At 41.8% G+C, this 12,416-nt stretch overlaps 1 protein-coding gene across 1 annotated transcript in view; it reads left to right on the top strand.

Annotated features, from left to right (window-relative positions):
• ADAMTS2 (ADAM metallopeptidase with thrombospondin type 1 motif 2) overlaps positions 1-12,416 on the top strand; it is a 180,576-nt gene that overhangs the window by 128,754 nt on the left and 39,406 nt on the right. Inside the window, exon 5 of the mRNA XM_068408867.1 lies at positions 9,327-9,410. Coding sequence (XP_068264968.1) covers positions 9,327-9,410 — 84 coding nt within the window. The remainder of the gene's footprint in view (positions 1-9,326; positions 9,411-12,416) is intronic.

The raw sequence follows: 12,416 nt of genomic DNA, 5'->3' as shown, positions 1-12,416 counted from the left end.
GCCTTGTGTCCAAGATGTAAGGAGCTGTTTGAGATCCACAAGGCCTCTTGAGGAGGCTCTGGGTAGTCTTTGACAGTCAACAGCATTGTCCTGTTCTTTCCTTCTTCAAAACTTGGCTGATTGCTAGAGTCTGTATTTTAGCAGAGGGATGGATGATGGTAACCAGTTGTGTTTCCAGCTGTCCAAACGTTGCTCCAGTATAGAGAAGCAAGAGGGGTTTGTGACTGCAGATACCAGGTGATGCTGGGGACCTGTCTCATGTCGAGGGACATCACAACACAGAACTTCTTCCCCTCAGCAGTGTAACTCCAGCTGGCAGCTCCTCCAGCTCTTGCCCTCATGCTAGGTGGATGCAAGGTGTGTTTCTCTGTAGACCATCGCTTTGGTCTCCTTTGCTGAAATGCACACAGTGACTTCCCTGTTATCATCTCTTCCACCTCCTTGAGTCGTTTTTTTCTTGGTAGAAAATGGGCCCAATATAAAAAGCCTCAGGATCTCTAGCTATTGGGGGTCGCATGCAGACAGTATGTTTTTAATGAAATGCGTAGGTCCAAGGGCAGCTGAAAAAGAAGAGGCAGCTACAAAAAATCCCAGCTGTCTTTTTAAATCTGGTGGATTTAAAACGGATCCTGCTGTAACCATCAGATTGTGTGTACCCTGCTGGTTTTATGGATGTAATCAATTAGCTTCATACAGTAACGAGGCAGTAAGCACAAAATCAATTAGCTTCGTACAGTAACAAGCTAGTAAGCATAAACTCAAAGAATGCGTAGTAAGTAAATAAAATAATAGTGGAGGTATTTACTGGAGATAAGAGGGTGATCAAATAGTTGAATTTCTCTGATTCCAGAAATGAAATAAGTCCCAGGTGAATCCTCCATTATGCCCAGGCTCCTCGAGGCGTGAAATCCCTTTCCCAGAAGCAGCTCCCAGCATGGCTGTTTCTCCCCACTTTACTTGATTTCACTGTGCGTGATGACGTGAGCAGTTGTCCTCAATTAACTTTTCCCAGGGATCTTGGGTGGAACCCTACCACCAACCCAATCAAAACAATATATTTTTTTCAAGCCCAGAGCAATGACTTACTCAGTAAATCTGCTTTGTGCTGCTTAAGCAATGTGTTACAGTCCACACCTAAAAGCCATAAAGTGAGAAAACACAGGGGCCGGCTGTCCTGGCTATCTTGAATAGCTATGCTAATATTTATCCCAAAGTTTGGAGATGAAGTCACTCCCAAACGAATGGTGATAGACGCCAGAGGATTTTTAATGCTTTGGGCTGCAGCCACGTATCGCCTGACTGTACGCCAGCCATTTCACCGCAGTGAGCTCGGCCTCTTGCCACCCCCTTTTCATCCTCCAGTCATTTCCTCACACAAAAACTCTGGTTTCTCTTGACATCCTCCTTTTCTCTGCTCGGCACCATCAGGATATTCAGTCCATCTTTGGAAAATATGCCATTGTTTTCGCTTTAGAGACCCTCGGCTGCCTCTTGCTTGCACCATTTTCTTCTGTACATCATGCTGTGTTTCTTCCTGGGAAGGATGTTCGCTTGCACAGTCCTCTGCATTTCCAAGCGTGAGCCCACACATTGCACAAATTAACTTTGTATTTATAGCGTGCAGGAGCATTGCAACAGACGAGAGAGATTTGAGCGGTATCTTCCAGCTCTCTAGTTTACTCAAGAACATGGAAGGTAATTTAATTTCAGCAACAAGGAGGCTAAAAGCTCCGGGGATTTTATCTGCTCATACAAGTGTTTGGGAAATACTGGAAAAGCGCAAGGCTAGAAGTGGCGTTGGAGAATTATCTTGTTCCTTGGGAAACAAAAGGATTTCACTGCAGGATGCTTTGGGCGGAGGAGCAGGGTGCTGAATGGATGTTAGTGAGCTACAGTGGGTACTGGTGGTAGCCAACCCCAGGGCTGAAATTCTCTGATTGTTTCATAATCCTCTTAAAAATAGTTTTCAGGATTAAGCAGAACATTTGCTGCCTGCCGTGGAAGAGCAGCAGACCTGAGACTCACCAGTACGTTTACCGGGCTGGGCCTCCAGTATTGATTAGGGTGAATATTTCAGCCTCTACAACCCTGTGTTTAGGGTCACATCCAGGATGGATATCTTCAAAACAGACTTCCTAAAGAGGCAGAGGTGGAATATGTGATCTTGGAATATTTCAGCTATTCCAAATAGCAAAGTCTCATGAAGTAAGCTCAGTTGCAAATGGTTGTGAATGCATTGGCTCCATCTGTCTTCACTTCATGTCTTCAACTTTCATGCCCCTCTTCAAACTGTGTTTTTTTCCCAGTGAGGCCCCTGTTTTAGCTTTTTCTTGTGTCCTTTGTCTTTCTTCCTCCACAATATTCCTCAGTTCCTCAACTACCTCATTTTCTAATGCAGGCAATTTTCATCCTTGTATTTTTTGGAAGAATTTGTCTACAAAGTATGTACATTTTTTGATTTTTGTATAATTTTCAGGGGCAAAAGTCTTAAAGTTCCTTTCTGTTCCTTTGCTGTAAAAGATAAGATATTGCAATATTTAGGGGTTGGCCTCTGTTATATCCATGTAGTGGATATATGGCCAAAATGTTTGCGATGCTAAAACCTATCTTCTCAAAGTAGACAGGTGCCTAACTGCCATTATTTCAAAGGGAGCTAGACCCTAAATAGGATTTATGCCTCACTCTGGGCTAGATTTATCCCAGTATTTAGTCATTTACCTGCCTTTGAAATCAGTGAGAATCAGTTTTAAAAATTAGCCCATGGGATTATGTCTCTCCCAGACTTTAAGTGAAACTTCAGCTCCAGAACAAATACATTAAACAACTTTTCATTTGAATAACTGAAATCAATAGGAGTTATGCAGCGGGAGCTTTGGAAAGTCCCCGGAGTCTTTCACCTGCATCTTTTGGCACTACACATGTCTTTGAAATAGTGGCCCTGAGGCACTTTTGAATATGTTATCCATCCTCTTTAATAGGATGTACATGATACTACTATTATAGATGAGATTTCTGCTTTCATATCTCTGGCTGATGAGGGATGAAGATTTGCAGGTACAGAACAGCAAGTCCCTAATGAGAAGAAAGGGCAGAAATGCCATTGGTTTCTAACTGGCAGTTGGATGAAAACCTGAAAGCATGTCCAATTCAAGCTGTTAAAAAGAAAGTGATGATTGAATACTTTGAAATAATGGTGCACCCTGTATTCAGAATCATGCTTTTCAAACTAAAAAGCATTTTTTTAGATGGGAAGGATTTCAGTAATATAGAATTGACTGGATTTTTAAAAATTAAATAATTCCTAAGCACCAATACTCATTGTTTCAAATCAGTTTGCTTCAATATGTACACTTCGGATCTGAACTAACTCTAAGAAGTTCCACAAATAACAAATGCAGTTCCAGCTCTATTCATCTGAGGGACTTCAGCTGTCAATAATTGAATTACAGCTTGCTTGAAAACTTATATGTATGTGAGTTAACTCCACATTTAGACTGTTCATTATAAACCAGTAGCTGTGACTAATAAGAACAGTTTCTGAAGAGGCCTCCTGAGATTTTGTTTGTTATCTTGATTGCCACACTACAGTGAAAGTTGTACCTGTGATTGGGCATTCAGGAGGTCCCGCAGGAAATACCCTCTCTGAACTCTTACAGGTTTTACTCATTTTCACAGGGGTATTATTTCCAGTGTCAATTAGGTGAGCATTGCTCATTGTTATTAACTGGAATGCGCCTTGCTGCCCTGTTGGACATAGCACAGAGCATCACATAGGTTTTGGCACCATCCTTGAAGTAGAGGTAGTTACTGTTAAAAGATAGATTTTTTTCCTTTACTCCAAATATCAGCATGAACTTTAGCTGTAAAGGTTGCAGTCAGGGACTTTTGAGTTGTCACAGTGTGGTTTGTGTGATGGAGTATGGATAATTAGTATCAGCTTTCAAATTTTGGATGCTTTTCTTAACCAGACCACTTAGATGTGAAGAGGTCACCATATTTATTGCATTGACATCACACCCCTATCCCTTGTAGTAATATAGTAAATAAATCTGCTTAATTATTTTATGATACTATAGTTGATTTTATTAAAGTGATCTTGAGACAGTAATTCAAAAAAATACTGAGTCATTTGGTGCAAAGGTAATTTACAGTGTTTAGAGAAACTTCTCAGAGCAGTGGTTTGTGGGCAAGAATGAGGAATTCCAAGAGCCTGAGGGAGGAACTAAGGAAAATGAATTAGTCATGAAGTCAGAAAACAAAGTCTATGACCTTTCTAATGCCAATGTTACAGTCGAAGATGAGATAGAGACCCGTAACATGAAGCTACCTAGTGCCTTGCCAACACATCTGCTCTGGGGAATGTTTTTCATTCTGATCAGAAGCAGCTAACTTGGACTAGGTAACATCTACTGACTCTCACACCAGGGAAGGTAATTCAGGACTCGAACTCGTATTTGCATACAAAATGCCAGATTCTTATCTCTGTTTCTCGATGTACATTGCCAAGCTCGTCTAAAACTGCCTGTTGCCTGTGGTTTTGAGCAGAGCGATAAGATGTTTTTCAAATCTGAGATCACAGTTTGACCTTTAAGTTTCATGTGTGTTGTGTGCTTTCATTATTCTTTTTTCCTTGTGACGCTCAACAAAGATTTCAGAAAAAAAGAGTTCCTCTCTGAGGAAATGAGGAAATGCCTTGTAAGGACTAGAAGGGGAGGCTGGGAGCCCTGGATTTTGCCTGATGACTTTCTATGTGACCATAGTTTATCCACCCAAGGAATTGATGTAATGTTATTCCTGTGGGATTAAGATGAAGCTTTGGGAATGTTAGAAATGTTAGTTTGGGATCTTCAAAAGCATAAAGGAGGTGATGAAAATCGAAGAGGATAGTGGTGTTTGAAGTGGGAACACAGAAAAATAAAGTGAGAGGGGAACGCTTTTGGGAGGGTCAGATTACAAAAGTTTGTGCTCAGTATCCACTATGACATTTCTGGTTCCTATTCTGTAATTCAAAACAGACGTTTCTTACAGAAATAGACAATCACTGGATGCCCACCAGGCACCAAGGCTTTGCTGCAGATAATTATGATCTGATGAATGAGCTGCATCTTGGGCTGGGCTCAAACAATGGCTTGCCAGGAGCTCTGCCATCCCATGGGGAAGGCGCTGATGCTCTTCCAGCTCCTCTGCTCTTGCTCTGGCAGAGATCCACACATGGTCCCCGCTCTGCCCGAGAGCACGTAGCCATCAGTAGTTCCTGCAACAGTAGTTACATAAGGATGTTGGGTGATCAAAGAGCAGTCTAATTGGGTTGGATGGATTGGCAATTTGTGGTGGCTGAAAAGCCAGATGCATAAACTGCATCTTGTATTGTGCCCTCTCCAAATGGTTAGAGATGCCCTCTGATGGCTGCTGTAGCTGGCTCAAATCCGTTTGAGGTTGATAGTAGCCAGAGGTTGAAGCTATGAGATGTCCGTCAGGGGTGTGTGCTCAGGGAGCCTGAGGAAGCGGTGCTTACCCAACCATACGGTGCAAAGCATGGAGCCGCAGAGGCTGCGCCTCGGGACGAACTCGGCCGCGATGATTTATGGTTCAGCGGGATGGAGCCGTGTTGCGATGAAGTGGGCTGTCTTTTGCCTAGCAGATACTGACAGACTTTGCAAGGCTGGGAACTCCTTCAAGCTGCATGAATGAGTTTACCGATGACTTGCCAAAATATGCAGATTATCCTTTCTCTTATTGCGCGTTGGTTTAATTAGAGATTCAGGGAACCACCTGACTTTCCCTAAAAATCCTGCCAGCTCCGTCAGCAGGTAACCCGCTCTGCACCAAGACTACCAAAACTGCAGGCTGTTTATTGCCATTTGTGTTACAGCAGTTTTCAAAATTCCCTTTTAGGACTGGGCTTCACTTTGCTCAATACTAAAAACTTTGGAGTGTTTCTTTTACAAAGCATGATGCATCTCGCAGATGCTTAGCTTGTCTTTAGTTGGGGTTTTTGATGTATTCCTCATGCTTACTCTGCTGACTTGAAACTCGCTCAGGGCAGAAGAATTATAAAATAGCAGAGAGGGACAGAAGAAAAAAAATAAATAAAGTCTTTGGTTTTCTTATGTGGCACCAATCCGTGCCAGCCTGATTTCTAAATAGCAACTTTAAAGAGAAATGCATGTTTTGCTTTGACTGAAATATCCTGGAAAAATAAACCAAAGTTATCCTAAAATAGTTTGTGAACTACAATAGCTCGATGAAAGTCTCTTTACACTGTTCCACCATGCTTTGAATTCCGTGAGATTTACTCAGCCTTCATCATCACCCTCTGTAAATGCTGAATCACTGTAGGACATCTAACAAGACTTAATGCATTCACTGCCTTCGGTTCAGGAGCTGTGATTTTGGGATGGACTCTGTGTACTTTCTTTTCCTATACAGCAACACAATTTTAGACTTACTGATCTAAAAACAACAGGAGATCGACTCTGATTTTTCTTGTGTTGATATGAACCAGGATGTCTGTCCTACTGAAGTACATGGAGGTGCAGTGCTGTAAAAGTACTGTGTAATCATTTTCACACCTCTCTGTATTTATGACCCAGACATCTGAACATATATATCCATTGGATGATTACCTCTGCTTTGAAACAAACATTTCAGCAGTTGTGTTGGATGAGAGCCTGGAGCTTTCTGATTCCACAGCTTGGTTGGTCATTTTGGGCACGATACAACGAACTGCATTAGCCTGACTCTGCTTTCTTGTGGAAATGACAGGTGGGAACTGGGAGAATCTGGGCTAGGGATTGTGGAGGCCCTTTCTCTGTGTGCACTTTCCATGAACGTTTGAGGGCACAACATCCAGTTGCTTGGATCTCGTATCCTTAATAACTTCCTGAAACAAATAGGTGCAATTTAGGCTATGCTGAAAAGAAAGAAAAGCATCTATTTCAGCATCTTATCTATGTGCCGTGAGACACTGCTAGTAAAGCCACAGTTTAGCGTAGGGAAAGGCACAGAGGATTCAATGCAGCTGCTGTGTGAAGAGGGATTGGACTCATTAAGGAAACCAAGACCCAGAGCTTTGAATTGACCCACTGTCTTGCAGAAAATCCAGTATCCCAAGAGAACCAAGCAGCTTTTTAGTGCTTGTGCTTTACTGTTCATTCACAGTTTGTTTGTTAGATGTCATTTGCATGAACAGTCAAACAGTGTTTCAGTTCTGTTCCATCAACGCTTTCAAGCCAAGTTTCATTTTGGCATGCAACAGAGATACAGTTGTTCTGTTACTCAACTATTGTTAAAAGAGGCTTAGGTTAAATTCTGGAAGTTAATGAGACAGCGGTGTGCACCAATTTGGATTATGCTTTATGAACTAATTAAATACTTATTTACATGCAGTGTTTACTGTCCTCTATAAACAGGAGTTTTTGTTCAGTACTCATTTCATGTGTAGGTAATTTACAGCTTATTTCAGCCTCATATCCTTGATGCGTGTGCTCTCTTCCCACTACAGAGAGGCAAATTAATATCCCTGCCTCCCTTGACAACATGCAAAGGGTCTTTTTCCTGGGTGAAAGAATTTTTGTAAAGCAAAACGTGTGTTTATATCTTACCTCTTTGTAATCTGTGTTCAGTAATGGTCCTCAAAGTAGAAGTAAAAGATTTTTTACGTACAGGAATATAAAGTTAGTCTTCTGAAGTCTTATTTAGATGTGCAAATAAATGGTCTAATTTCCAGAGGTATTGTTTACAAAGCACATCTGAACAGATCAGCTCCTTTACCCTGCAATCAAAATAGCGACCGCTGAAGCCAGTCATAGCCACGGGCTCCTCACCCACCGTCTTCCAGCCAAGGATCTGCTCATCAGCCGGTAATGAGCCTGGATCCCAGGCATCCCGCAGCACGTTCCCCGGGCGCCCAGGCAGGTGCCCTGCAGGGTGTGGGGCTGCTCCGGGAGCCGTGGTTCAGCCACACCGTGTTGTAACCATCCGCACAGGATGCTCAGGACTTCTGAAAACTTGGGCTCTTATCAGGCATAAAATGAGGCTCTTATTTCCAAAATACTGATAAAATGAATTGAAATTCACTTCAAAATGTCAAAGGGTTTGCTTAGCAAAACCTATACTGATGTATTTAGATTTAATGATTTTTACAGATAAAAGATGGGCTATTAAAACCAGGGCTGATTGAAGAAACAGGACATTATTTACTATGTTTCTAGTGAAAGGTTTTCTGAAAGGTACTTATTAGCTTGTAGTAATGAATCTGTTTTGTAGGAATAAATGAAATTTAGGTGCAGCCAGCAAAGCAGTCCAGTTTGATGCAACCTTTACCAAGGGAAAGAGGTGTTAGGAAAGACACTTGCCTTGCAGGGAATCTCATCTGCCTTTTCTAATTTGTAAAGCTGAACCCCTGCCATTTGGCCAAGTCTCATGTAGTGTTCATCACAGAATACCTAAATCAGTCTCCTTAACAGTTAATATTTGCCTAGCTGGCTTGTAGCAGTGTTTCCTAAGTAATCTTTATACATCCACATTTAATTCTCCACTCTAAATATTTACAGTTCTCTTTTCAGTGTTCCTAGGGTGATTTCCTCGTGTGCCTGTTCAGTTGTGTAGCTCTGGTGTAAAAAAGAAGGCAGTTTTAAATTTGCTGGCATTTTGTAGCCTTTGTTCCTCTTGCAAAATTTAACATTGATTAGTTTTGACACACAATAAAGGCAGCCCATGTGGCCACCCATGCTTTTTGAGGGAGGTATATCCTCTTGTCAGAGTGTGATGTGATGGGTCCCAGATGGAAGAGTTAGAGGGTGCTGAACCGATCTAGCAAATGGCTCTCAGGAGAGATGTCCTGTCCTTCTGCTCGCTCGTCCCCTTCCCCATGCACGGCCTTGCCCAGTGGAGAGCTGGTCAGGGTTTTGCTGGGATGACTGTGCTCTGGGCTCCCATGGGCACACGCAGCTGGGCGGGAGAAGGGAGAGCTGGGAACCTTCCTTCTGAGCAGCAGGAGCTGTTAGATCAGCTCAGCTGCTTTGTGTAGGTGCACCATGATACATGTAAGTCTGCTTAGGCTGGCACTTAAATACCTGTTAATATGACGTCTCTGATGATGTGTTGATTTTACATGATTTCCTGAATTATGGCCTGTTGGGAGGCTGCAACAGAGTTTAGGAAAGAAAACGTTGCCTCTCGCATTGGTGGGATTTTCACGGTTTTATGTATGATCACAAAGTGATCTTTGGCTTAATGATAGCGCATAAAAGGTACTGCTGTGTCACTGCTTTCATAGTTACTTGTTGCCAGCACCGTGGTTAAAGTGCTGAACTCTTTTGCAGGTTAATGAAATTTATCATGATGAATCCCTGGGTGCTCACATTAACGTTGTCTTGGTGAGGATAATCCTGCTGAGCTACGGCAAGGTAAGTAAAGGTGAATTTAAATGGAGGATATCGATATCTCTGAACTTCATTCTTTTATGAACAATGTAGTTACTGGCGACATGTATCAGTTTCATGTTTTAATTCATACATTGCCCTTTCCAGTCTATGAATATAAAGAACTTTTATGTTTATATGTGTTTGTTTATAATTCGAACTTCACATTTCAAATAACTTCAATTTCTTCTGGGTTTTCCCTGTGTCATTTTAGGTTGCTGCTTAGCTCTGGCAGTCTATCTTTTCAGATTTATTTGAAATAATCCATGAAACATAGTGAACATTTGGGTTCCTAAAGAAAACAGGAGGTATTGTGGTAGAACTGTGTGTAAGTAACAATAGACATAAGATCAGTTCTGCAAGATGCAGAGGGTTACAGCTTCATTCCAAGAACTCATTTAAACTTGGGCTTAACGTTAGTGGGACTACATATGTGCTTAAAGTTAAGTGCGAGTTCTGTGGGATAGGGGCCAGAAGGCAAGAGCTCTGCAGATCAAATCTGTAATTAAGAATACCAAGAGTTCTCTTGCTGTTTCTATGGACGGGGTTACTCTACAGGCAAAACTCAGGTAAAGAGGAATTAGATGCTAAATGGTTTTCAAAAGTATTGAACTGCTCAGTACCTCTGTCCTATTTTTGCCAAATCAACATCAAATTCCACCATTCTTACTTTCTGAACCTGTTCTGAGGAATTAGAACAAAGCCTTCAGTATTTTACCATCCCACTAAAACACACCAGAACTAACAATTTTTAGGAATATATATTCAAAGTACGTAATAAAAGAAAGGGCACACGTACAAGTTAAGGCAGTGCATGAATGAAGCAGCCTGGTTGGCTTCACAATATGAAACTATTATCCCAGTCTTGTTTGAGTAAGGATTTCTTTTGAAAGCATGTAGCTGATATCTTCAGATTCATTTGCTCCGTTGTTGGCAATTTATATATATTATCAAGGGTACCATTTAAATAATCATAATAATTACATTATGGTTCTGTAACTGATGAAGTATGTACCATCAGTGTCAGGTTTATGACAGCACTTTGGACTGTTCCGAGTTCTTCACCCCTGAACAGCCTTTTACTGTATTGGGTTTTTTTTTTAAAGAGGATTATATTGTTTTATACAATGTCATCTGTTGATAAGAGTAATATGGACAACACTTGAGTTGCATAGCAACCAGCTTTTCAGTGGTTCTTGCTTGAAGGTACTCCATTCCTTGAAATGTACTTATTTTTTAATATTTTCAAAGACAGGCAACTGTACATTGAAAAGTTTCAATAATTTCAGTAATTGCATTAATTACCCCGGTAAGATGAAAAAATGGAAGATGTTCCTTGGTGATCACATGCTGAAATTACTTCAGGGGCAATTTCAAAAGATCTGACACGGTTTTACTGAATTAACACTTTGTGTAAGCTATCACCTCTGAACTTAGACTGAGGGTATGGCAGTCAAGACCTGCCAAGGAGCACCAGGCTTGGTCGCTGGCTGGGTGATGTGTTCGAGGAGAGGGCAGCGTGTGGCTGTGTTGTGTCTGGGATAGGCGTGCTGAAGCTACCAGCCCTTTCCTGACTCCACAGTTTTTCTCTTAGTTCTTCAAACAAATGACCAACGCTATCTGACTTACCAGAGGGGCTGATGTGAAGGTTTGACCATGCCTGGCTGCTACCCACTCATTTACCAATTCCATCAATAGGATTGAAAAGTGCATCCTGAAAAGTCTGCTCCATATCTGTGGTGGCTTCAGAAGCTACCATGCATTTCTCTGCGTTTTCTTTACGCTTACTCCCAAAGTCACAGGCTTTTTTGATGTGATGGGATAAGTACGTGGGTACGCGCGGTGCATTTTTCTTCAAATGGGAAAAAGATGAGCTGGCTTGCTTCTGCCTTTTTGACTTCAGTAGTAGGAAGATTGGTTCCAAATTTTGGAAACTACGGATACATTTGAGATGAATATAATTCAACGTTTGGGCAAATGATTCCATTTAGACCTGTTTTGGTTGTAACGGCTCTGTAATCCAGCTGGCTCTAGAATACTCAGGGGAATAAGCAAAGCAACCGCTATCACCAAGTGCGGAGGAGGTGGCAAGAGATGAGCTGAGAATGGATTTAAAAACCTTGACTGGTTATTAGAAAATTTGTTTGGAAACATTTAAATCCTGAGCACTGCATAAAATCCTCTCATCGCCTCTTTGAGGTGGATGAATAAAGATTATTATTCCCATTTTACAGCTAAAAAAACAAAGATGTTAAGTGTTATTTTCCAAGGCCACACGGAAGGCCACTGGCAGGCTGGGGATAAGACCTCATAAATTCCTGGCTCCAGCCCCACGCTCTGTCCATCGACAATGGTGACTTTGTGTGCAGATGAGCTGCCCTTGCACAGCGGCAGAGAAAAGCACACACATTAGCTGGGATGGTGTAATTAAGACAGTTATTAATGAAAAAAAAAGTCAAAAAGACTTTTGCGGGAACTGCAGGCGTTTCAGTAAATGCAGCCACCTGAGGATTTATGAGGGTTATTTCATGGGAAATGTGAACGTGGCAGTGCAGGATACCCCTGAACTCTCCTTCGGAGCAACAGGCACAGCTCGAGTCACCCGTATTCAGACTGGAACAGGGTGGGATAGGCTGAGGGATGCTGTGTCTGCTCTGTATGCATCTGGGATGGCAACCAGTAGGGAGAGAAAAACTCTGTTAGCTATAAATCAATGTTGGCCCCAGAACAAGTGGTTATGCTCTGGCCATGTGTTAACTTGGTCAAGTTGAAAGAAGAACCTGACCACCAAGGCATAGAACCTTTCAAAAAGATTAGGGGAGGGAAAAAAAAAAATCTTTTTTTTTGCGAAGAAAACCCAAATGGCTTTAAGATGGCAGTTCAGGAAGAAGATAGTATGGGATGGATGCCTACAATCTCATAGGACAGGACTGTTCAACTGAGAAGGATTTTTCAATTGTGTAAGTTTGAGAAATTAGCAGAGCTCCTGCT

The sequence above is a fragment of the Nyctibius grandis genome, chromosome 10 (assembly GCF_013368605.1).
Source record: "Nyctibius grandis isolate bNycGra1 chromosome 10, bNycGra1.pri, whole genome shotgun sequence".
Classification (NCBI taxonomy): domain Eukaryota; kingdom Metazoa; phylum Chordata; class Aves; order Nyctibiiformes; family Nyctibiidae; genus Nyctibius; species Nyctibius grandis.
Note: the sequence above shows the minus strand (reverse complement) of the source record. Positions and strands in the feature narration are given on the sequence as shown.